We start from the raw sequence: 26,775 nt of genomic DNA on the forward strand, positions 1-26,775 counted from the left end.
GGTGGCTTCGAAATTTATCAAATGGAACCACTGGGAACTTCGTTAGGCGGTGCAGGGATTCTACTGGGTCAGCAAATCCTCTGGAAGGCCATCTCATCAAGTAATGTGTGTTTGTTTATGTGCGCGTGCGAGGATGTGTGCGAGCGCGTGTGCGGGACAGTGGCAAAATGCTGACAGCGCGGCACAGGGGCAGCGTGCAGGTCTTAATTGACAGACCTTATCTGGACTCATCAACATTCGGCGTGTGTGCAGAGAGACGGAAGCGGGGGAGAGCAGCAGCACTCTCCTGATGCTGTGTCATTTCACAAGTGGCACAGGAGCTCCAGAAAATGGGTGTTTCTTTTTCTTACCTTGCGGGGCTGGAAATCATATTTCACGCAGTGCTGAAAGCCTTTTCCTTTCGACTTCAACGATGTCACAATGAGGCAGTTTCCCACAAAGTGCGCGGAGTAACCTATTCCTTTACTGGTGCGAAAACTGAAGAAGAATGAGAAAGAGCAACACTCATTTCACTTTGGTGTAGAGTCGAGATACGAGTCTGAAAATGGCTGGGATAAGTTTTCAGCTAGCTGTAAATGAAAACAAATTAGGTTAGGCTAACTTCATGAATGAGCTGTCCCTCTAAATGGCATGTGAACCATGAAGCTGCTTAGACTAAAAGAGCTGGATTTTATTTCACAAATACAACTGTACCTCAAGAAATCCTGACTACTGAAATACATGCACAAGCCACCTTTCACACCCACATATCGCATCCTTTAGGGTCACAAAAAGCAGGATTTTAAGGTGCTTTCCTTTCAGCGATGCCAAGGGTCCCAGATTGTAGGTTTGTGAGAAACACCAGTAATCCTCTTCCCTCCATTTTACCCACATAATTTTTCTCTTCCCGCGCTTGTAACCTCCACATAAAACCTAGTCTCACAGCTAAGCTTCTTCCTGAAACAAGCAGACATATTTTCTTTTTAAAATAGACCCAGAAGGATCGAGCATACAGCAGAGCCAGGAAGGAGATATAAATCCCTCTCAAGTGAATCCCTGGTACACATTAGTAGGACATGTACTGCGTTATCATGGCCTTCATGCAGCTGCTGAGGCCAGTATCAGACAGGCAGCTGGAGTAGCAGCTGCATCTGGGGGAGGATGATAAGACCTGGGCCAGAGAAGAGGAGGCCGCCCTCCCTCTCTCGCACCCTGCTTACCATGACAACCTGACAAACCAAACCGTTACTAGGGAAACAAGATTACATCCGAGCACTTTTCCTGATTAGCACTCATCTCCGAGATAGTATCTGGAGGATATATGGATGCACGTCGCGCTTCCTGTAGACGACTTCACAACCTTTTCCCTCAGTAATGAATCAGAGGGAGGAGAGGTGAAGGCAGGACGGCGCTAGTTAGTGTCAAAGAGCGAAGAGGTGGAGGGAAGAAGCCAAGCAGTGGAGTGAAGGAGTTCAATTAAATAAAAGGTCAAAGCTAATGAAGCTTCATAGTAGCTAACGGCTTGCACTTGCAACACTAACGGTGAGGCCAGCGAGGGCCAGAGCAGCACAGCGAGGAGGAGGCATCCACCCAACAGATCACTTATAATGGAGTGAGGTGACATTTAAAGTTATGTTCTAATTCATTATCTGTTTATCTATTAACTTCCTAACCATGTCATTCAGTCTGACTAGTTAACTCATTATATTAAATGTTTCACTGAAGACACTCAAAAACTGAACAAAAATAACGCTGGAAAAAGATTTGAATAGATCTGATTGTTTAGGATTCGGGAGCTATGTTAGCTATGTGATCATCGCTGTGTCTGTGGCCAGCTGACAACACAACACTTTAACACTTCTAAGATGACAAAAGATGGAAGTGAGGTGTTAGGAGAGCTGATCTGTTTCCTACGAGTCCTGCAGTACTGAAATTGCTGAAAAACAACATATGAATGGACTCAAACAACTTCAACATTTTTCTACATCTGATTTAAGACCAAAAATCCTCATTTCTAATTCACTTTTCACAAATATGATATGGATTACGCGTCTAAACAGAAACATGATTAAAACAATGTCTTAAAAAATTATTAAAAACCTACAAATGCAACTTGTTATGATGATTGAAAACATGAAAAAAAAAAAAAGATTTTGTCTGATTTTCAGATTTTTTTTTTATCTTGTAACAGCTGCACTTTGACTTATGCATGCCCCAAGACTCCACGACAAGTTCCCACGGTGGGAGTTCTTAGAAATAGATAGATAGACACTTTATTGATCCCACAAGGGAAACTGTGCTTGCTGTTGTGAACCCTTCTGAATAAGCCAAAAGTAGCTTTTGTTGCCTAAACACAACAACAACTTCAGTTCATCCTCTGTCTCACACAAGCAATCTGACCTCCCCTCCCTTTAACCCAGAATTCTTTTGATTCATTCAGTTTCTGACGTGATGTTAAAACCCGTCACGTGCGTGCATCCTGACGGAAATCTGTCCGCTCAACCTTTCCAAAAGCACCAAGTGAAACCTTTCTTACATGCACATTTGTGAACCTATCCTGTATGGCGTTCACACCAATTGCAGCAAATTGCAGTCTGCAGTTTATTAAGTGCTTTCGCATGCTGTGATTAAGTGCAGCACACTTTCCTTCAAACTATGTCATCCGTGTTCACCTCAGGTTAGTTTTCTTCCAACTGTAACTATAATGCTTTTTGACATCCAGAAGGAACAGGCCTGAACTTGCTTTGTGCAGCTATGTCGGCTCCTCTGCTTGGATCAATAGTGAAAGCACAAGGACGTCCGTACGAACTAAAGCCACTTCTTACACAAAAAGTAAAATTTCTTTAAACTGAGAACACTAGCGAGTGCTGCCAGTATAGAAATTTGCTCATGTCTGAGCCTCTTTTGTCATTTTCTTTTTCTCAAACCTATCTAGAGTTTTTTTTTAAAGCATACCGAGAGTCTACAAAGAAACCCTGTGCTTTTGTGATCCCGGAGGGCTGATAAAAAAAAAAACCCAACCTGGCGACGTTTTGATTCCTTTTCCTCGATTTAACGCCTCTCTAACACAATAATATCAGAGTGACATCATTAGGTCAACAAGTCAGGCAAATAAGTGCACGATTCACAGCTAACAGAAACTCTTTAACAGTGCTAGAGCTGAGTCTTCATTGAAATTCATGAAAACATTCAAGTTTGAAGATGTTTCTTTAACTTATTCAACAGTCCAGATGAATGAACTTACCAGTAGAGGTACGGCTTGTCTTTATCCACATTGATGTTGTTGAGTGGATCCTGCCTGAACCAAGTGTTGATAGTGAATCCGTTCTGATATGGCCATTTGGCAATTGGTGGTAAAGCTATAGCCTGGAGCAGAACAATCAGCTATCACTACACTCATATGCACAAGAAAATGCCATTTAATATGAGCTGACTGAGTGTAAACAAGCATGGATTGATCTGGATAGAAAAGAATTATTCTGATAGATTTCTTATATTAAGGCTTGAGTGTATAAGTGGTTAGTGCGTGCTGGTCAGTCTCACCGCTGCACTCCGGCCTGGAAAGTTGAAAAAGGTGTCCGGGCCGTGTCTCTGTGGCATCTGGTTCAACACTGACAACAGCTTGATAGCGTGTCTTGGCTGGAGGAGAGGAGGAAAGACCAAAGTGACTGCCATTATTAAGTGACAGATGCTCCCTATCAGGGGCACAGCGGAGAGTAAGACTGTTTAAAAAAAAAGAAAAAACATGGTGTGACATCACATCTCTACCACAACCCAGCTGGATCAATAACTCTTCAATCACCTCCGTCCTACCCCCGACAACACCTCATCAATACCATGGCAACCCTTAATCGATCTGTCTCTGGAGAGGGCTGCTGAGGGGAGGAGGAATCGGAAAAGATGGGAAAACAGCGGTAGGTGGATGAGTTAGTGATAGATATTGGACAGCAGAGAGCAGTGGGCTGCTGATCAGTGACCAGAGGGGGGATTGCCGAAGAAGTGGCAAGGATTCACAGGATGAGTTAACGGATACCGAATCATCGCACACTCTGCGAACCTTGCTAAAACTACAGTCAGTAAGGATGTCATAGGAGACGGTTTAGACTCATAAAGCCCTCGTTAATCTCCACAGTACAGTTTTAAAACATCCGCTCTGAGTCAGCTAAACCGTCCGACTAGAAGGTGGGCCAATGAGCAAACTACAGGGAGCTGTTAAGCTTACAACAAGAAGCAATGTAAGCTGAGATTGCACTAAGCACTCCCAAATCTAAGCTCCTGAATTAATCCCATTTTCAGGTACTGGCGTTTGTAGCTCTAAAAGTAAGCATGAATCAGCAATAGCAGAAGCCAATTTAAGCAGAAATTCGACAATAAACAGCATATGCGTTTCAGTATAAAAGCCTGAAGCAACCAAAGTGCAAGAGTGGTTCATGTTGCCGTTTCAATAAAGGAGGAAATGTATTAATCAAACTCTCTTCCAATTGCCTGCAAAGCAATTCACTGAGAATACAATGCCAAATTGGCAGTTTGTGATAACAGACGTTTATTTGGCTCACTGTGCAAGAGTAAAGAAAGTTTGTGGTAAGGAGAAGTAAAGAAGAAGAAATGGAAATCCCAGAGGAAAGCATTCAGCTTCACAGAGCAGTTCAGATGATTATATGTGTACTGAATGTGACTCTACTGGACTCTACTGGCTCATTCACCTTCACACCTGATTAAGCTTTCACTGTCACTTTTTTTCAACATGCTTCTCTTCAGTTACACTAATAAAATCAATTACAAGCAAAAACAAAAAGAAAAAAACAAGAACACAAGCTAAAGTGCCCTTGTCTTAACAAACATACAAAAATGAATCCTAACATGGAGTCACACAAAGGTATACACACCCATCCTGCTTTATTCTAGTCTATTAGCACAGACATCTCACTAACTGACATCCAGACTAATGACACGCAGACAAACTCATGCTGTATGGTTAATATACTGTGCATTTTTTAAGCTTCCACAGCAAGTGAATACCAGTAAATCAAAAACAGTGAAATGTCTAATTTAGCAGCAAATGTGACATCTGTGAAAACAAAAAAAACCCCAAAAACCTAAAAAGATTAAACATATCCAAGGTTATAACATCCCAATAATCATCAGGGAAAATTAATATTGCTTCGTGAATACCAGCTCCTCTCAAACCAGACATGAATCTTCAATAATGTTTTGATATATTTGTTGGTCTGCTGCCATCTGAGCAAACAAAGGGTTTCCGACTGAAGCTCCTTCTGTCGTTGAATTGTCCCCTGAGGTACACCACATCAGAAATGCTCACAATATGAAACACAGGAGATACTTATGACATATATCACAATTTTTTTGTAGTGTTGATATTTGTTAAATTGTAAAGAACCAGTAAGTGCATGAATCTTAGCCCGCAGCTAATGGTGCGTGTCACACCGCTTCCCGGCATTGGACGCCTGCTGGAGAACTCGCTAGATTGGATGACTTATTTTATTCTCTAAAGCTACAACCATGCAAACCATAATCTGCACCCTACTGGATGAACTCGTGTGGGCTGTCTGCTTCCAGATTTTCAAACCGAGACCAAAGTGGCAGCTCGTTTCCAAAAAAGCTCTCCAGGACTGGTGCAGAGGTTAACACATGAAATACCCCTGCTTCATGACCAGGAAGAGACACAATTTCAGTCTCATGGGGGTGGGGGTCACAAGCCAGTTAACTCCTAGTGCTGGTCCCAAGCCAGGATAAATGGGAGGCTTGTGTTAGGAAGGGTATCCAGCATGAAATCTGTGCCAAATCAAACACGCAGCCCCCTTGGGAAATAAGAGAGCAGCCCAAAGTAGCTTTAGTGTAACAAAATGTGTTTCTGCAAGAATTTAAGCCCTGCAGTTGCTGTCGTTGTCGACTGACAACAGCTAGTTTTGAGTTTATAGAGGCTTTGAGTTGCGCTGGATGCCCTTGATTTGCATGAAGGAGCCTAGATCACAACACTGCTCACCTGCTTACATAGAAGTCGTGGAAATGACAGATCCTGCGGAGACGTACCCACAATCTAAAATTCTAATCGCTTCTTAAATCACCACCAAAACTTACCCAGATGCCGTTTTCGCCCCTCAGCATACTAAAGAGCAGCTTCAACTCCTTGACTGTGATGCTGTAGCTGGCCATGACTCCCAGCATGTCCACCAGAAGGTCTGACAACAAAGAAAACACACACACACAAAGGCAGAAAGTAAGTGTAAGACGGCAGCGACATCCTGAATGTGCATGCTCCTATGAGTTTGTGTGTGAGTCAGCGTTTGGAAGGCTCTCTACTGACATTTTTGATAGAATATGGTGAGGGCATAAGACACTGACAGGTTTTTATACTGTCAGTTGAGCAATTTATTATTCAGAGAAGTAAAAATCAGCGGCGCTTCATCCAGGTACTCAGACCTACTGCCATGTAAACAAAAACACACAACCTCAAACCTCAACGAGTGTTGCTTTTCACAGCACTGCTAAATCCGGTCAGAGTACACATGACAACGGAAGATAAAGCTCCATTAGTACATAATGATCTTAATACATCAGGGAATAGAAGGCCAAACAACTGAGAAAGGGCTAAATATATTGTCAGCTGTGACAGCGTTAATTATGATTCACAAATATAGCTGTGGTCAAACGTTTACATGCACTCATCATAGGCATGAATGTTGTGGTGATTTGGGGCTTTTAATGATTTCTTTGAACTGTTCTTTTCCAGAGTGCAATGACTGTACAGCTTACATCTTTAATGACTTTGAGAATACGAACGGAGTTTTGATTTTCTCTAATCCACACAGGGTCACAATTGTACATACGGGCTCGAATATACACATACATCCCCTCTACTCCCACTTGGGTAAACATCACTTAGCAGGGTGCACCTCAATCAGAGAGTTTTGGTAGCCATCAAAAAGCTTCTGATATAATTTTGGATGGACTGGTGGGGTTCATCTACAGGGAGTGTAGAATTATTAGGCAAATGAGTATTTTGTCCACATCATCCTCTTCATGCATGTTGTCTTACTCCAAGCTGTATAGGCTCGAAAGCCTACTACCAATTAAGCATATTAGGTGATGTGCATCTCTGTAATGAGAAGGGGTGTGGTCCAATGACATCAACACCCTATATCAGGTGTGCATAATTATTAGGCAACTTCCTTTCCTTTGGCAAAATGGGTCAAAAGAAGGACTTGACAGGCTCAGAAAAGTCAAAAATAGTGAGATATCTTGCAGAGGGATGCAGCAGTCTTAAAATTGCAAAGCTTCTGAAGCGTGATCATCGAACAATCAAGCGTTTCATTCAAAATAGTCAACAGGGTCGCAAGAAGCGTGTGGAAAAACCAAGGCGCAAAATAACTGCCCATGAACTGAGAAAAGTCAAGCGTGCAGCTGCCAAGATGCCACTTGCCACCAGTTTGGCCATATTTCAGAGCTGCAACATCACTGGAGTGCCCAAAAGCACAAGGTGTGCAATACTCAGAGACATGGCCAAGGTAAGAAAGGCTGAAAGACGACCACCACTGAACAAGACACACAAGCTGAAACGTCAAGACTGGGCCAAGAAATATCTCAAGACTGATTTTTCTAAGGTTTTATGGACTGATGAAATGAGAGTGAGTCTTGATGGGCCAGATGGATGGGCCCGTGGCTGGATTGGTAAAGGGCAGAGAGCTCCAGTCCGACTCAGACGCCAGCAAGGTGGAGGTGGAGTACTGGTTTGGGCTGGTATCATCAAAGATGAGCTTGTGGGGCCTTTTCGGGTTGAGGATGGAGTCAAGCTCAACTCCCAGTCCTACTGCCAGTTTCTGGAAGACACCTTCTTCAAGCAGTGGTACAGGAAGAAGTCTGCATCCTTCAAGAAAAACATGATTTTCATGCAGGACAATGCTCCATCACACGCGTCCCAAGTACTCCACAGCGTGGCTGGCAAGAAAGGGTATAAAAGAAGAAAAACTAATGACATGGCCTCCTTGTTCACCTGATCTGAACCCCATTGAGAACCTGTGGTCCATCATCAAATGTGAGATTTACAAGGAGGGAAAACAGTACACCTCTCTGAACAGTGTCTGGGAGGCTGTGGTTGCTGCTGCACGCAATGTTGATGGTGAACAGATCAAAACACTGACAGAATCCATGGATGGCAGGCTTTTGAGTGTCCTTGCAAAGAAAGGTGGCTATATTGGTCGCCGATTTGTTTTTGTTTTGTTTTTTGAATGTCAGAAATGTATATTTGTGAATGTGGAGATGTTATATTGGTTTCACTGGTAAAATAAATAATTGAAATGGGTATATATTTGTTTTTGTTAAGTTGCCTAATAATTATGCACAGTAATAGTCACCTGCACACAGATATCCCCTAAAATAGCTAAAACTAAAAACAAACTAAAACTACTTCCAAAACATTCAGCTTTGATATTAGTGAGTGTTTTGGGTTCATTGAGAACATGGTTGTTGTTCAATAATAAAATTATTCCTCAAAAATACAACTTGCCTAATAATTCTGCACTCCCTGTAAACTGGTTAGCTTCTTGGTACAGACCCAATGTTTCTATGTTTGAAAGCTTCGCCTTTACTCCTGCAAACAAACCTCATGTCATTGTGGCCAGTTAGCTCAATCTTTGTCTCCTTTGACCATAAAAAGTTTCTGCAAAAGGCATTTGGCTCATTCATGTGGACAGCTGCAAATTCCAGTCTAGCTCGAAGGTGTCGAATTTGGAGCAGGAGCTTCTTGTTTGTTCTGGATCTCCTCAGTCCATGGCAAAAACCACTCCACTATGGCCAGTGAAGCCAGTGTTCCAACAGTTTCCAGTTCATGGCAGGCTTGTTGGGTTGTCTGAACATCCTAACCTAACTAAATATCCTCTCATCTAAGGGTGACACATCTGACGTAATTACGTACAATTGTTTACTTATGTAAATCTACACAATTCTCCTTCTAAATCTTCTTTCCTAGTTCTTTCCTATTGTTCTGAGCATTGGTCCAATACCAATTTTTAACCTGGCAAAATCAATTATAATCACTCACAAGAAGTTAACAGGCCTTGGACCTGTCAGGTTAACCCTTTAAGCCTGAAGTGTGAAATAATTGTGAGAATAAAAAATAAATAAATAAACTAAGTCAATATTAATTTGCAGATATGAGCTTTAATTTGTATCCAGCTTTACAGGGTTAAAAGGCACTGAAGAAGCTACAGCACTACTTAAAAGATTTGAGTATAGGCAAATATCAGAGGCTCTACATTTTTAAATTTTCATCCTGTGTAGATTAGATAAAATCCAAACCAAATTCAAACTTGTGCACCCACTTCCCTTTTTTAAAGTAATTAAAGATACTGCACAATGATGAGTTTCTGTAAACTTCTGACCACACATGTAATTTAACAGCTAATAGTACAAAAAAAACAGCATGCAGAGTAGTATTAATCTCCTTTTAGCAAAAAACAAATATTCATATTTACCAAAATTGTAAACTATTCCTTCAATTTGTTCACATTTTACAGACAGTAGTGACAATTTGTCACCTCCATCTCTAAGGCTGCAAAAGAGCTTTTGTTTAATGGCTACATGTCATTAAATGACAAAAACAAGGCTTTAAATACAATTCCCTCTCAATATTCAAGCATATAATTAAATACCACATTGAGGCTTTTGTTTAGCCCAAATGACCTTCCTGCTTCATTGACTTTCACTTTACACAACCACAACAGATCAGTGTGGATATGGCAGAGAGACAGCACAGCTCTCTTAGAGGGAGCCAATCTGCTTAGAAAGGCTCTTCTTTCCCATTAGGCCTGCTAGATATGAATAGAGTCTTCCCACAATATTTCATTAGCCAAAGCCTAGCGACAGGGAATAAAGGAGAGGGATATCTCACTGAGGTGCTGGGTATGACAGGAAAATGCAATACACAATGTCCTAGATTCAAAACCCCTAAGCTCTGTTTTTGTTGCGTTCAATTCATGTAGGTCATTTTGCATAGGTTTGGAAAAATGTTAGAATCACAGCTCTCTGGAAGAATCGGCATTAAATTGATTTAAGTGGTGTATACTCTGCTGTAGTGAGCAGTAATAAGTCAGAGAAGTTATAAAACACATCATCCTGCGGCGCTAGCTAGGGCAGAGAGGACACTGGGGGGGTGGGGCAAAAGATGTGCACTCCGAGGCATCATTAAAGGGAAGCCAAGGTCAATACGTTCATGTAAAGAGATGAATGTGGATGTGTTGTTTTGCAATCAAGCCCTGTGAACAAATGGCAGCGAGCACACAGAAACACATCGAGGTTGTTATTTTGCTTTTGCTGCACCGGAGGGTTTTATGGATGTTTCACTGCAGGGCAAACACTCATGGACACGTGGAATAGGTTTTGATGTAAGGAAAAACATCAGAGTTTTTTCCATCAAGGTGGAGGCACGTTTACAGATTCAGCTTGTTTCGTCAACAGGATTACAAGGTTGAGAGGTTGGGCATCTGTTAAAGAACAGTCCATTAGGTTTTGGTATGGATCCCCATCACCTTTGTTAAAGTAGAGAGATAGGCCACTGGCCTTGGTAGAGGACTTCTTTCCTCTCTGTCTGTCAGCAAGGTTATGCAAAAAGTGCAGGACAAAGTGCATGAAACTTGGACACACGGTGGAGAGCTGGAGTTTGGGCACAGAAGGAACTCATTACATATAAATGCAGATTTAGACATCAAGGCACTGACCTTAACACAGACTCTGCTCTTCTAGTCTGAATTTTACCTATTTTTCAATATCAGTGAAGCTTTACACCAAGCGTGCAATCCAAAATAAGTGGTTCCTGAAAATTCTAACCAAGGGTGACGTTTTGGGTCTTCTTCCAGATCTTGGCAAAGTTTTGACACATTCGACTTTCTGTAGTCACAGTTTGAAGATGTCCCCTGAATGCCTCACATGCAAGCAGTCATTGTGAAGGCATGCATACAGATAACACTGCTGGCCTAATAGCTATAAGGTTAGTGTGTGTGTGTGTGTGTGTGTGTGTGTGTGTGTGTGTGTGTGTGTGTGTGTGTGTGTGTGTGTGTGTCACTGCAACTGAATAAAAAACACATTCTATTAAAAGTTAAAGCTAATGTTAACCAAGGCAATTGTGTTCAACCCCAAACTGTGATTTAAGGCCTATTAACTATTTAAATAATAATAATATCATAATATTTTGTTAACATTAACATTTCTTTCAAATACCAGTAAATAAGGATAATTAAGCGATACATCCGCATGTTTCTCTCCTCAAGCACTACCATCATCATAAACAAAGTGTGACCAATAAGTTCTTCATGCATAAAGAGCAAAAGCCTTTATTTAAATATGGCTGATCTTCTCTTCAAAGTAATGTCATAGTCCACCTCTGTGCCACTGCCAGTGTTTTTTGAAAGCTCTCTGGAAGTCCCGTTCCAGACTAATTGCACTTGTGTATCTGCAATGTGTGCTGGATCCCCTACACTGTCCCGAAACAGCATGAGGTTGGAAGAAGAGTAATTTAGAGAGTATCCTTGGTAGTTACTGACAACTGTGTCCGTGTTTCATATAAAAAAACACCAGAATTTTCAGTGTGCTGAGAGCAGGTGCACAATGGCATGGTGATCCAGTTGTTTGTGTCCTCAGACGCCACAGAAGGCAAAATTTTTGCGTTGACAGTTTGACTCTGGGATGAATTCACAGTGCCAAACCCAGTAAAAAAGACATTAATATGTTTGGACACGGACACTGCAGACGCTTCCCCTGTAAGCTGTTTGGCCCTGGTTCAAAGCCACAAATTTGAGGTCATATTAAAATTGCTAATAAGCAAGTGGTAAGAACATTCAGGGAATTATCTAAAAACAGTCAGGCGTGGTTTTTGCTATTACTGGGTGGAGTTAATTCAGGGGAATTAAGCTGTAAAGTTATCATTATATCCCATTTTATTCTCATTTTAAAGGTTGTCCAATCTTGCAAAAACTGATCAAAATACAAAGTATTAGCGCATGTATCCATGTGTACCCACTGCTCACCCGCGATCATGTCGTCCACAGTGCTCATCTTCAGCAACACCTGCTGGATGAGGCCGACCTCGGTGCTGGTCTGCAGGTTGCGCACACTCTTGCGGAGTATGGCTGTGAACATGCTCCAGATCTCCGCCTGGCACGTCACCTCGCAGTGGGAAAGCAGCTCCACCATGCAGCCGATGCTCTCCGCCTCCTGGATGATGAAGTTCATCTCCAGGTCAAACTCGCCGCCCACCAGCTGAAGGAGAAGAAGTGGGAAGGGGGAGGAGGGGGAGGGTTTGGGAGGAAGGGAACAGAGGTAGAGCAGGAATTGGAGGGGAGGGTGGAGAGAGAGAATAAGAAGAGTGAATGATTTAGTGTAGCATTTAACCTTATGTCTGAAGGAGAGGTAAGCCTGGCTTCTGATGGATGCTGATTGTGGTTAGGAAAGCATCTCTTCTGCCCGGGGCCTCATATGCTGCAACAAATAAACGTCCTTCATGTGGGCACACACACACACACACACACACACACACACACACACACACACACACACACACACACACACACACACACACACACACACACACACACACACACACACACACACACACACACACACACACACACACACACACACACACACACACACCATCTCCTCTTCCTCTTCTGCTCCTCAGTAATGTGAGGAAAACAGAACTCTTCTCTATGAACAACAATTACTCTCAAAATACAGCAGGCATAAATATGCCCCTCTCTACCACCTCAGATGCACAACACCAATTGAACACATACAAAGTTAACGCACATGTCGGTCCCTCTCCTCTCTGATGGCATTAGTGTGAGGAGACCGCACTTTAAAAACTGAATGCAAATGATTTTCCGTCTCTTAATGGCTGGCAACTATAATTACTTGGGTAAGTACAGCAACAACACGCTAGCACATTAACTAACACGCCACATGAACACAGCCATACCCACACAGTTCACCCTCAGCACGCTACGCTATCCAGGAAACGGTAGCCATAGCAACCACCAAGCTAAGAGAACACCACAGAGGTTATTAAATCAGATGGAAAAGAAACATGCAATAGATTATGAGAAGCTAGCAAGACAGCAAACAGGATAAACATTATGACTATTGTGGTGTTTACACGGCATGAGAGAATAAAACTAATCGATAAATCAAGGAGAGTCAGTCTGTTTCACAATGTGATTAAACTGGAAGGGGGGGCAGCAGGGCTGTGGTGTGCTGTCTGCAGTCAGGAGCGGGAAGACGCAGATAATGCTGGTGCTGTTCAATAAAGGGTTTATTTTCAATAATTCATTCCGCATGTGGTTAAACGACCCTTAAGCAAAAACTATTACAAGCTCAGCGGGGAATGCAAAGTTAGACTCTGCGCACTCTTGATATCTTTAAGAGATGATCACATAGCAATTTACAAACTGTGTTGTGTTTGGATCACTGTTTAAAAAAAAAAATTAAGTTTCACATGCTTAGCTTCAAATTGTAACTTTTAAAGAACAAATGCATAATAATATTCATCTGACAAATCGACAAAGCTGTATTCGACAGCAGCTAAATGCATCCCGGCTGGATCAATACACCTTGTGAGACATTTAGATTCACTTCATTGAGTCCAGCACTGTTTTCCACAAAGACACAGTCTTCCCGGCAATTGTCTAAAACAAAAGGCAATCGTTTGTGTTCACTGACAAATAACACACCTCCTGTTGCAGATGAACCAAATGTTCTCAGCAAGAGAACTTACACAGTGAGAAGTATAGAGCAGATTATTGAAATGAAGGAATTAAATGCGTCTGGTTATCCACGTTTTCTCCAGCGTCGTATGTGTATGTGTGAATCTCGAAAGCACTTAGATAGAAATGTGCGTGTGAATGGGTGAATCATACAGGTTGTATAGAGTGTTCTGAGTGCTCGCGTAGAGTAGAAAAGCACTATGGAAGAACCAGTCCATTTACCTTAAAGCTGTTTATGAACAGCTCATTTTTGCCTCATTTGCTGCATATGAAATTTACTGTCTCAGCCTGTTACAAATAGCACTTCTCTGTCCCTGGTATCAGCATCATAACTGCAGGGATGATGAGGGCTGAGCAATAAGTTAATTAACCTACTAGAATAAAAAAAAAAAGGTTCAAAGCCTGAACTTGCAAATTTGACTAACTTTTGTTTCTTATTCTCAGTCTTCTCAGTTTATTTTTAATTTAATTGATTATCAAAGACAAGAAAACAATTTTGTTGGTAGAAGGCCTAACAAATAATCCAAGGACAAACAAGGGGAAGTGAAGTTGTTGTCGTCTCCACAATGTTGGTTCAACTTTCATTTTCATCATCAAAACGTTTGGTCGGTTTGAATATTACACGTACAGAATGAATCGATCAGCCAGGGACCAGAATCAACCAATTTCTATCATTCTCGGGCCTCATCTGTGACTGGTCAACCTCACATGTGCCCGATTACAAGCCAGTCTATTTCATGCGTGCATAGCAGCACAACCAAACACACACCCACAGCCTTATGCTAACATGTCGTTAGCATGGTGGAAGTATCTCAGTGTGAGTAAAAACACAAACCTTTCCAAAACCCAATCAGACTCCTAACAGACCAAACTGAACATGGATATTTTCAAGAAAAAAGTGGCTAATGCTAAAGCTATCCAGAGCCTCGGTATGAGCAAAAGTTCAAGGGAAATTATAGAGACAAGAGAAAAAAAGTGCAAAGGGTCGATATCCTATTCTCTGGTGACTTTATGAAAATACTGGAAAAATAATGCAAGTACCTGACATTTATCTTGTTATATGAATCTGTTACCACTGCCTTTTTTCGGTAAGGTAAGCAAGAGAAGATCCTACACTTAATGATTGATTTTATAATGAAAATAACATTTTACCATGAAGAAAAGTTTATTTTTGTCTGCTTATGCTGTCAGTCGTAGTTAAAAAGCAAATCAGAATTGGGAAAAAATAAATAAATCAGTATCAGTGGGTCTCATTCACATGTCAAGAAAACTTCAATCAGAGCATTTATAATTACAAGCAACTTTGCTAATCAAGTAATGTCTGAAGATATTTTCCTATCCCACTATGTTTGAGTCTTTGATTATGTCACAATACTTTCCTACCTGTATAAATGTCATACCCAGCAGCTGTAGGTTGGCTTTCCAGTCCCGCTCTGTGCGGGAATACCAATAAACACTCCACTACAGCAAACTTTAATACAGACAGGAGAAATGTGTGGAAAGAGAGCAGAGGAGTGACATGTAGTAAAAGACCAGCTGCTGGGGAATGGAACAAGGGACACGCTGCTGTCACCATTTATTAGTGCACAGATGTTTTGCTACCTAACCTGACAAAATCTGAGCAAGTACACTTCAGTTTAGCAGCCAGTAGTTACAGCACTGCAAAAAGCCGCAGGTTCAGTTTTTTGACTGTTATTGGGGGAAAAAAATAGTTGAAAGTCAAAATTTACAAAACGTGACTCATGAATACATTTCAAACAAACAAACAAACATCAAACAATGAACACGGATGTAACCCATTTGTCACCGAAGCTCCTGCAAACCTGGCTTTGATCGCACTTTAAAGAAAAATGACGCTGCCATATATAATATTGACATAAAAAAAAAGGTGCGGCAATCATTAGCAACACCACCATTTGTCACGTGCTGCCCCATCGATAGACTTTCTGTGAGTCTCAGGCTCTCAGACCTATAAGATTAAAGGTTGGGCCTTATCCATCATGCTTCTTTTCCCTTCCTTTTACAGACCTACACCTCTTTCAGTTCTTCAAGTGTACAATCAGCATGTTACTTGCTCTTACCTCCCTCTTTCTTATTCTTCCCTACGTCTCTCCTCCCCCCTTTCAGTGATAAGAATTGATCCGCTGCACTCTGAATGCACAGATTAGAGTGGACCCCTGAATGAGGTATGGAATAAAAAGAGGAAGAATTAACTCATCCCACATTGAATTTCCCCCTCTCCTCTGAGGTTCCCAATTACAGAGCTCACTGGGGACCACTGTGTTGTATTACATCTATCCAGCCTGTCCGTCTGAAGACGCTCAGTATTACACGTAATAGAGGCTTAAGGGGGGGAGGCGGCGTAATTATTTTTTTCTGCAGAAACTTGCTCACGGATACGCAGCAACTTGAACAGAGAAACGCACACATCCCCGGGCCAAACCTACACGTGTACAGCACAAGAATCTCGCTGTGCATACTGCTTCCCACCCGTGTGAGGAAGATCACACCAAGATGAGAGGGGTGATGCAAACGACTGCAACGAATTGAGTCTCGTGACAAACAATAAGGAGGGGAAAAAAGCGTGAGTGCAGAAAGCGCACTGGGAGAAATAGAAGTGTCTGAATAATTATTATTATGTCTGCTCTACCAGAAACAACATCTGGGGGAAAAAAAACCACAACCTGGATGACACTGCCAAAAACTGCCTGGACCTCAAAACGTAAAAAGGAAGGACAGTCGGACTGAAAAAGACTTCTTCACTATGAAAATGTTGCAGTCAAAATTAATGTTCTCCATTTCATGCGACTTCAATAAAAGTGATAGATGCCTGAGTCCATTATTTGCTGGAATGGGGTTTTTAATTGATGTATAAATAAACACGCCACCTAAATAGCAATAAGGCTCATCACAAACAGCCTGAGCACACTCGAGCGCACTCAAGCACCATCACCGCCTCCATCGTGCACAGCCACAAAAGATTCCTAATTAGTTTTATGAGGGAACATGATTCTTTTGCATAAAGACTCGTAACCTTCAATCTTTCTTTTCACCCCAGGTCCACGTGTCTACAGTGTCGGTTCCCACCCATAACGACAATGCCCTCACAAATCAATGAGCACGCACAAGAGGCCTTTACTACCCACCCTGGTGGGTAAAAGACACAAACCAGGGAGGGAGTCACATTGCTTCCTCATGCATCACGATAAACGGGCATGGCAGTGCCACCCACTCGCTGACCTCACGGTCTTCCTGGCAACTGCTAGAAGACGTTTGCGTTGGCTCCATTACGGCAATGATTGCTCCCAGAGCACGCCGTCCAGGGCTGGATGTTCCATTCACATGCACGCATGCACATACACAGAAAAAGAGAGCAAGGCAACCAGCTAGAGTTCACATTTGACAGGTAAACACTGGAATGCATATGAACAGAAGCCTACTTGTTATATGCCTACACTGTAGAGTACACTCTTCAGATCACTGAGCATGTTATGTTTAACCTTGAAACATACTCAGCAGCAGTCTGAAATGTAAGAATATCTCCCACAGGGCTCATGACTGATGAGCAATCTCCTTATATTGTGGTGTATTTATGGGCTTGAGAAGTGTTTGTCTGCCAGACACCACTCGTTCTCACTTTTTCACTCTGTGACTGAGGTGATTATAAAAGTCAGTTATTCCTGCAATGTACCAGCTCTATAATTGCTCACTTATATGTTGCCGTTTCACCCCCCACCGCCCGAAACCACGCCCGTTCTCCCATTTCTAATTCTGTACTGTTTGGCCTTGCAGCGCTGCTCATTCAGACCCCAACGGGAGCTGGCACTGGGAGCTTGGCATCATTCGTACTGTGTCAGGGAGGTGGGAGTTTCAAGAAGGTTGGGGTGGGGGGTGCCAGGACTGTCACACCACAAAGGGCTTATACGGGCAGGCTCCTTGGCCAGCCAAAACCAGCTCTCATAAGAGCTCGGTAAAACAAACAGTCCCTCTGTCCCTCCAAGCGTTTCTCGCCAGCAACACTGCTCACAGATAATCCCGAGCAGCTCCAAGGGTCATCGGCATTTTCAAGCTAAGACAGGTCAGAATTTCAAAAGCTTTAAGTAATAAAATGAATGACACCCTGGGGACCCAGTATTGTTCATATTGAATGAGTTTAACATAATCATGCCTTAAAGGGACACTTAACAGTATGAAGCCATTAATAATGTCGTTATCAGTGGGTAACCAACTTAAATTGTGAAAAATAAACATGTTGTTATCCTAACGGCAATTATCTGGATGTTTTTGGCTATGATCTACTCATTTTTTAGATTCCACAAGCTTTTGAGTGTCTTAATCAGCTATATTACCTGCTAGCAGTCGCTCAATGTCATTCTGAGGTGCAGCTCATTTGACCAATGTGTAACTTTGGTGCCTTTTGAGAACAAATCACACTTTCCTATTTATAATAGTAAAAAATGAAACATTACACTGTATAAGTTTGTTCATTTCTATGCAGAGAAAATCATTACAGAGAGAATTTGTGGCTGTGTCTGTGAATCAACTGTATTTCTTGTAGATGCCACTCCCACAGTCACTGACGTCACTGCTTCCAGGAATTTCGAGGCATCTTGCTAGTGCCAGATTTTGGCGGAGACATGTGAAATCAGCGGTGAATCACACGGGTCTGAGTCCGCCCCAGACCATTTTCCTGAATTTCCTACTCTCCTTAGCTGTTAACTCTCTCTGCAGTGTCCAATATGATGAAGGCCAAAAATAAAAATGAAAGTTTTTAAGGTTTTGTGTAAAAGAACATGAAATTTATGAGTAATCTAATGCAATGAAAGCAATTCATAAAATGCCCTGTTCTATTCAAATGTCCTTGTAATGGGGAAATTAGTAATCGGCAGCTTTTGACTGCTCATCTCCACGCAGAGAGCATTTACTGCCAGATGGGGGCAGTAGTCTAATCGGTCTGTCAACCAGCTATGAAGAAGAATGAATAATGAATAACATTCATAACAAAGAGCTGAAGTGAGACCAAGTATTAAAAACAATGATAAATATCTGCTGTAGCCACTGTCTGCACTTTTCTTACTGTATTTTTGTTTTTTAAATCCTTGATGGTTTTTTCTTTGTGTTTCTGCCATTCTCTGTGAAACCTGCTGTCACTTCCTTTCCATTTTCAAGCCCACCTGTCAACCAATCAACATTCGACTGACCCACAGTGTCATCCACGTCAAGCAAAGTGCAGTTGGGATTTTGGATGACTGCATGGGAGCACGTTTGTGTTGGTTGAAAACCGCTCTCCGTGGGCTCTCTGTAGGCAAGAACTTGCACACGAATCGCAGCATAAATTAAGGATAAGATATAACAACGACACATGAAACACATTTCTCACCACTCTTAAATGAAAGCACCATTCAGACATTAGTGATCTGACTGCCTCTGCTTATTCTTAGCTTGACGTGACACGAAGACAATAGCTATCTTACCACCCGCCATTTTTTTTGTTAACAATTGAGCTTCATAATTTATAAGCACCTATTTACCATTAATTTTTTTTGTTAGTTTCTAGTTCGTTTACAAATCCTTTTAATTAAAATTCTCATTTTATCACCTTAATTTAAGCCTTTAAACACAGCTATTCTGAGCATTAACTGAATGTGAAAATTCATCTCAGTAATTATTATTTAATCGAAAACAATCTCTCACAGACCCACCGCAGCCCATTATGTAGTGCTGTGATGGCACATCAAACAAGCGATTATGCTGGCTGATTACTACGACTGACTGTTGAATATTGGATAACTATCAAGGCCAAACCTGGCAAAAGAGGCACCTGTTGCTCATTATGGCTGTCAGAGAGATGACAGGTCAGGGAGGTGAGTGGACGGTCAATAGCCACCTCTTCTGCTTCTGCACATTCAATTGAGCCTTTGGAACTGGCATCATCAATATGCAACTTCAAAGCCCCCGGGAGTGTGCTGGAGAGGTGCGGCCATGTGTACGTGTGTGTTTATTTGGCGTGTGTGAGAGTGTGCGCATGTGTGAGTCATTACTCATTTGTGTCCCCTGAGTGAGTCGTGGCCATTCAGGCCCTTTGTGTGCAGAGTGAGAGGAGACGAGAGGCCCATCTAGACATGAGATCACAGATTATACACTTAACGCTTCGCCAAGAGGGCTCAACAGAGCGCAGGAGAGCAAAATTGAAGGAGAGCGAGGGAAAAAAAAAAGAAAAAAAGGGGGAACCAGAGAGGGAGATGATGAGAGAAAAACAAACAAGAGAGTGAATGGTGTGAACTGCAAAGGGGCAAGAGGAAGCGGCTTGCACTGAAGGGAAAACAGTGATGAGAAAGAGTGCGTTTGTGAGAGCGAACGGGCGAGATGGAGCGAAAAAGAAAATGAGGGTGAGACAGCGGCCGAATGCTATTGTGCTTTTCTTATCAGGCCGGCAGAGCGATTTTATTGCCCGCAGCTTTACAATGAGCAGTTGAGGGTTTAGTGCTCCAGTGATGACCATAGCAAATCTCTGCAAAGATATGGATTACACTAGGGCTAAACTGGCCACTAAACACTCAATAATCCACATTCTGTATCCTGCATGACCTCATTTTCTGGAAAACTGCATTGATAAGAGCCTCAGTTAATTTTATCACTAGCGCAGATTCAGAGGATAAACTTCTTCTTAATCTTGTTTTTTTCATAGCTTTAGGTTGAAAATATATGAGGGGCTCAACGGTGGTTGGAGGAGACAGGCATATTTCCAACAAAATCTATAAAAAAAAGTTGATTAATGGATTGCGCTATGAGAGAAAATAAGATTTGATTAATTCTATAAGTGATTAACTACTAATGGTAGTGTTTTGGATATGTAATCAGACAACACAGCAGGATGAATACGATGTATTATTTTGAAGCTCTGTGAACCAACATGCAATGAGATCTTAGTGAGATAAAATGTAATTTTAAAAAAAGTTATTTTTTGAAAAATAAATAGCTAACCAGGACCAATACAGTCAAATAGAATAAACAAAAATATAATTAATGTGTAAACAATCAAAATAAATGGTTAAAAAAAAAAAAAGAAAAGAAGATTGTTGGCGTTGTAATCCAGTTTCAGCTGCAACAGGATCCAGGCCCCCCCAGAGACCCATGTTGGATACGCAGTTAAGAAAACAGCATGATAAAAAGAAGAAAGAAAAGCGGATGAGATGTTGAAATAAAAAGGGCAATGCATGTGTCTCTCCCTCCTCCTCTGTGATTGTGATTAACAATGACATGTTGACTGACTGGAGCCTCTAGACACATAGGGAGGAGGGGATAGCCTCCAAGACTGCATTTCCCATGGGCCTTTGTAACAGCGTCTGCACAGATGGCAGATGGGATGAGAAACTCATGAAGCCTCATTCAAAACAACAATCACACAGTCAGCACACGCACACACACGTACACGCACACACAAACACGCACCCAATGAGTCAGCAAAATAAACATGATCAGCCATGAGTGTGTGGAATATCTAAGGGCTGTTATGCATAAAGTGTAGGGCCTTCACTTCAAGCTTTGGAGTGCGATGAAGAGAGAGAGAAGTGAAGATAACTGCAGAAATGTCAGACACACACACACACCAGATACTGCAAGAATTACATAAATTCACACTAGGGGGGTGGATATAAGGGTGGTTTGGACCAGTAAAAACTGGTGAGGTCATCCTGTGACCAGCGTAGCTATTTTTAAGGTCACAAATATAAAAAGAAAAAAAAATCAAAGATGCGGGCATGTGGGATGAGTCGGAGATGCAGGACAAAAACAAAAGAGTGGCAGTAAAGCCTGTGCAAAGAAATGAAGATGACAGCATTCGCCAAAACCAGACGATAAGTTGACGGCATGAAAATCTGCCGTAACTACACAAACTGGTACTGTACACTAAGCAGATGTGCAGTATTTATACTTATATACTTAAAGTTCACCACATCAGTTGTGATTGAAATAACTACATAAAGGACTGCCAAGCCACAGCCATTAATGGGCCTGAAACAATGAATCCTACTGACATGATTCCTTTCCTCTCCCTCCATCCAGGCTGACAGGTGCACTTTCGGTTTTGGACTGTAATGCTTTAAAAGCTTCTAGACAGCTTGACTCATAAACGTTCACATTTTTCTAAGGAGCAAATAAAAACTTTTATGGACATAACTGATTTTTAAGAGTCAGATTTTTTTATTTTCTTGAACAGTTTACAGAAATTTAGTCTGCATATGAATGAGAATGACGGATGCAGGGTTTCTAAGACCCCCAATCTCTTTTTACTTTAAGATTTTCATTTATCAGCATATATCAATTTATTGGCAAATAGCCAATATGGACCGATATGTCAGCTGGGCCAATATATATCTATTGGTCAAGTTCTAATGAAAATAAAGCATAACCAAAATTTTAGGTACTGGAAGCTTTCTGGTTCCTTTTGTATTTTATTTGTAGTCCTGTAATTCATGCAGGTAAACAGTGCGTGTTCATATGCTAACCTGAAAATGGTGGTGGACAGAAATAAAAATGTGTGGTAGACATCACTATGGAGGTACTGCTACTAGGCATGGTATAGTATACCCTCACATAGACTCAACACTCTCATTTAATTAATAAATAAAAAAAAAAAACTACAGCACCTCTTTAGGAGCTGACACAAAATGACATGTTTTCAACCAGCCACTCAAAAAGTGCATTGAAGCTAATGTGGCTACAAAGCACCATCTTTCATCTTCCACCAATACATACAAGTATACATCTATAAGAAGACAACAAAAAGCATCAGGGAGCTTTAAACATCTCATAGAACTTGCCACACAAAATGCACTTTCTTAATACGCACTTTGCATCTTCCCTGCAGAAGAGTGCAGATGGCCGTTTATTACAAGCTGATACGTCAGCCACATACAGCAGCTCCATGCAGCAACATCAACACTGTTCTCATCCCTCTCACTTTTTTTCCTCTCACACATAACCCATCCAATCACAGGTCTGACACACAGAAAACCAGAGAAAATAAACTGGGCTAAACGTCTGATTGAGAGTGCTTATCCGACGCGCTTATCTTGGGCCAGGGCTTGTAAGATTTCATGTTTCCCAGAACGATTTGCTTGTTTCTCACTTATCATGTTTCCCACTTCATGTAGTAAACACGGGCCACATTTGGTTTGAATAAAGGCAAATACGAATGTATTTATAGGCGTGTTTTTGTGTGTGTGCTGCATTAATGTATGCAATAACTTTGAGCCATAATGCACCAAATTAAAAATTAGGCATTCAGTCCTTGTACCATTTCAGGACTTAATTTGGGTAAAACCCTGTATGCATAAATATTTAGGCCCATGGGCAAAGAAGGCTTGTTTCCCATCAGTTAGTGTAATCCTGTCAAGGGTGCTGTGTGGGTAAGGTGACAAATTCCAATCAAGCATGTGCTGCCTCCAATTTAGCAAATAAGTGAAAGCTCTACATTTGCATTGTATAAAAAAAGAAATAAATTTAAAAAAACAAAACAACTGCATTTTGGTTCTCGGTGCCAGGAGCTGTACCCTGGGCACGTTTTCCACAAAAATAAGCATGAATGTGCGTCTGTACATGCATCAAAGAGAAGCAAAGCTATTGAGCGCTCCCATGTACCGGCTTGTCTGTTTCTATTAGCACCGCCAGCAACCAAAGAGGGAGAGCTGCATAAAAGAGGAGTGAGAAAAGGCAAGATAAGACAGTAATACCTGCTGAGATGTGTTTTTTATGACAGCCACTACAAAGTCTCCAGTTCGCTGCAGACCAGTTCAGTTGCCTTTTCCCGCCACCGACACCTGACTCAAACCTTGTCAAGTGCTAGCTTAAAACATACTGTGCACACAGGCAGACAAGTGAGCGCAAACACTCGGACGCCGCTGTTAAAGTCGGCCAAAGGCAGCACACATACTCAGCATTCACAGGGCTAAAGGCTTTTAAACAATTCATTGCAAAATGTCTTGTAGGTCTTAGTCATTCGCACTCTCGCTCGATTCGTCACCAACACACAGCAGTAGCAGCGATTCGCATGAATGACAGCATGAGTAAACACAAAGAAAAGACAGAAAAAAGAGAGAGAAGGGGAGAGATAACAGGAAGAGAACTGCAGGGATGCGGAGAGTCTTCCCAAAATAATCCAATAATAATGAGCCACCATTTCATTAGCATTTGAGTAGCTTGTAAAAGAAAAAAAATGGTTTTTCAGAAGTCTGTTTACTGGAGCAGAAGTGAAGGGAAAAAGAGCTTTTAACAGAAGAAGAGATCAAGAGTGGAAAGGGAGATGGAAATGAAGTGAGGTCAGATGTCACAAACAGGGCAGAAAGGAAAAACTGCAGTAAGAGTAACAGTGTGAATGTTTGCTTGGGGGAAATGACAGATAAAGAGAGAAGACAGACAAATACAGCAGACTCTTTTCAGCACAGCGGACAGCTCCTGCTCTCTCTGCTGACAGATACACTGACTAAGAGAAGCGGCATTGGAAATCCTTCATTTGGGCGGAAAAATTCATTGACAAACAGCTGAAGCTGCAACTGCACTAATTGCTGTATTAATACCATCAGGATCTTTTCAAGGTCTAAAAGTGCGTGGCGGCAAAATACGACCAAAGATGCGAGAGCCCCGCTCTTTGTAGGAGCCGCCGCAGCAGAGCAGAGCCATACTCAGCACGGCTGATATTATATTCAGGAAAAAAAAATCCAGGTCAGAAAGATGTGCACGTACGCACACACACTGCAGGGATTTGAGGATTGCAGCCAAGTGATCGCAAAGCTGACTTCATCCAGCTGCAGTTTAAAATGTCTGCCACCTGATTGGCTAAAGAGGCTTAGTAACGGATCTTGCAATAAGCCTTGTCACATGCTATTGGGTAACAAACAAAAACAAAAAAAAACAAACTTTTTTTCCTCTTTCTTCTTATAGATCACCGCCTGATACTCTCTCACAAACGCATTATTAAAAACCACGTTTCCGATTCACAAAGCTATAAAAATCACACTGAAACGACGCAGTACTGAGTAGTAAGTATAGCAGTAACAGTAGCTCAGACTTTTGATTAAAGTTAGGCACAGCTCGTTTGGCTGTTTATCAGTGGGATCTCTAAAAAATGCTTTTTTAAGTTTATGTAATAAATTTGAAGATTAGGGAAGGCTGAGTGCCAATGAAAGTTTTAGATTTTTGGTGCTAATATGGATTTTCTTCCAATAAAAGCCTGCTGCATGGTGCTACTTTTATTTATTTATTTATTTTAGCCAGGGAATTGAAAAAAGGAGTTGGATATTTAAAATTAAAATGCATGTGCATCCCCTACATAAAACCATTTATCATAGAAATCTGAAAGCATGTGCTTGAGACTGACAGCGCTGAACTGCTAGAACCGTGCCTCTCAGCTAAAATAATAAGCCGATGCACTTTCTCATGAATAAATTTACATCTTTCTTTATACAACACAATTCAGTCGATGGCCTTTTCAGTTCAGTTTTGCTCTTGTTGTTCAGTTGATCCCTTTCATCTAGTGTTAACTGGGTCCTAGACCCAGGAATAAATAAGTAGGACGCAAAGAAAAAGTAAAAAAGTGGTATAGTCATATCATGCTATTGTTGGGAGTGGCAGCCACCCTCAGCAACATATCCTTTCTACAAAGACGTGTAGAAAGTCAAACAGCTGCACTTTAAATCTATAGTGTAGTCGTCTAACCATTTGCTTGGCAAGTGGCAGGTTGCTCGTTTGATTCCAGCCCTAATCCTTTTGGGATTGTGTCAGAAAGGGCATCTGGAGTAAAAACTCTGCCAAATCTAACAAGCGTCACCACCTGCTGTGGCAACCCCATGTGACAATGGAGCAGCCACTGACACTTTTTTCTGTAGTGAAGAAACTGACTATACAATTTTAATAACTTAGTGTGTGTCTTTCAGGCGTTGCCTCCAGAGTGGGGTCATCTGAGAAGTTCGAGGTTCGTAGTCGTTCCGAGTTCTTCTGCGCTGGTTGTGTTTTTATTTACCTTTGTGATAAAGTTGCAAAACTGAGACATCATAAGGACTGCTCTCCACTTAATACCACGAGAGAGGTGAAAAGCTTGTCATATTCATAGAAAATATCAGATCAAGTATTTTAAGTGAACTGTAATCAAGAGGCAGAACCAGAATGTAAACTGACTTTTAAGTTAATCAAGTTAATGACGGCAATTAAGGCAATCAGCTGCCTTTTGAGCTGCCTGTTTTTGTAAAAGAAATGTTTTTTCACAGAATGGCAACAGCGTTAGCTTCATCATTTCTGGAAAGTACAGACCAAGAAATCGTTAAATAAATATGCCAGAGTCACCACGTGCTGCGCTTAGCTTTGCTCATTTAACACCATGAACACGGGTGTAACTTCTTCATAGACTCTGGAGAACACCTAAGAGCTACAGTAGGGAAGCACTGCCTGGGCCTTTTACCAGAACACAAACGTTTATGATTTATGTGTTGAGGCCAAAAAAAATAAAAAAATAAAATAAAATGCCTGGAAGTCAGGAGTGGGAGAGAGAAAAAGTATCTAAAGTAGAAAGGCTCAAAGAGAGAAAAAATAGAAAAGGCCAAGGAGAGAAGTGACATCAAGGACATGTTCTCACCGTGGGAAGGACTGCATCAAACAAATGAGAGATGCTGCTGAAGCCGGATGAAGGCATTAGTTAAACCGTGAGGTGCTGAAGTGGAAGTTTAAGGACCCTTCTTTCAGCATTTTTGTCCTCTTCCACTTGGAAACAGCAGATTCTGTCTAGGAACTGATGTAACTCAATTTCTCTTTTCAGTTTTTCCTCAAGACAGGAAGTAACAAGGGCATGCTTGTGCGTTATGTCATGGGAGCCTCAGAAGGAAGCACTCGAGGCTTGCGTTCTGTACTTTAACAAGGCCTTTCACAACTTGTCTCCTGATTTCACTCAAAATGTGATAATTTCAAAGCTGAGAGGAAGTGAAGTCCTACAGGGCATCCAGCGTGTTGCTTACACCTCACTGGGTGTAAGTCA

General features: G+C 41.6%; 1 protein-coding gene across 6 annotated transcripts in view; it reads right to left on the minus strand.

Moving 5' to 3' along the window:
* nbeaa (neurobeachin a) overlaps positions 1-26,775 on the minus strand; it is a 108,205-nt gene that overhangs the window by 65,158 nt on the left and 16,272 nt on the right. For all 6 annotated transcript variants that reach the window (XM_039618700.1, XM_039618702.1, XM_039618701.1 and 3 more), the window contains exons 2-6: positions 12,018-12,249; positions 6,079-6,179; positions 3,523-3,618; positions 3,224-3,345; positions 351-477 (exon numbers count right to left, since the gene is read on the minus strand). In XM_039618700.1, the coding sequence (XP_039474634.1) occupies positions 351-477; positions 3,224-3,345; positions 3,523-3,618; positions 6,079-6,179; positions 12,018-12,249 (678 nt within the window). The remainder of the gene's footprint in view (positions 1-350; positions 478-3,223; positions 3,346-3,522; positions 3,619-6,078; positions 6,180-12,017; positions 12,250-26,775) is intronic.

Source organism: Oreochromis aureus, linkage group 10, assembly GCF_013358895.1.
Source record: "Oreochromis aureus strain Israel breed Guangdong linkage group 10, ZZ_aureus, whole genome shotgun sequence".
Taxonomy (NCBI): Eukaryota; Metazoa; Chordata; class Actinopteri; order Cichliformes; family Cichlidae; genus Oreochromis; species Oreochromis aureus.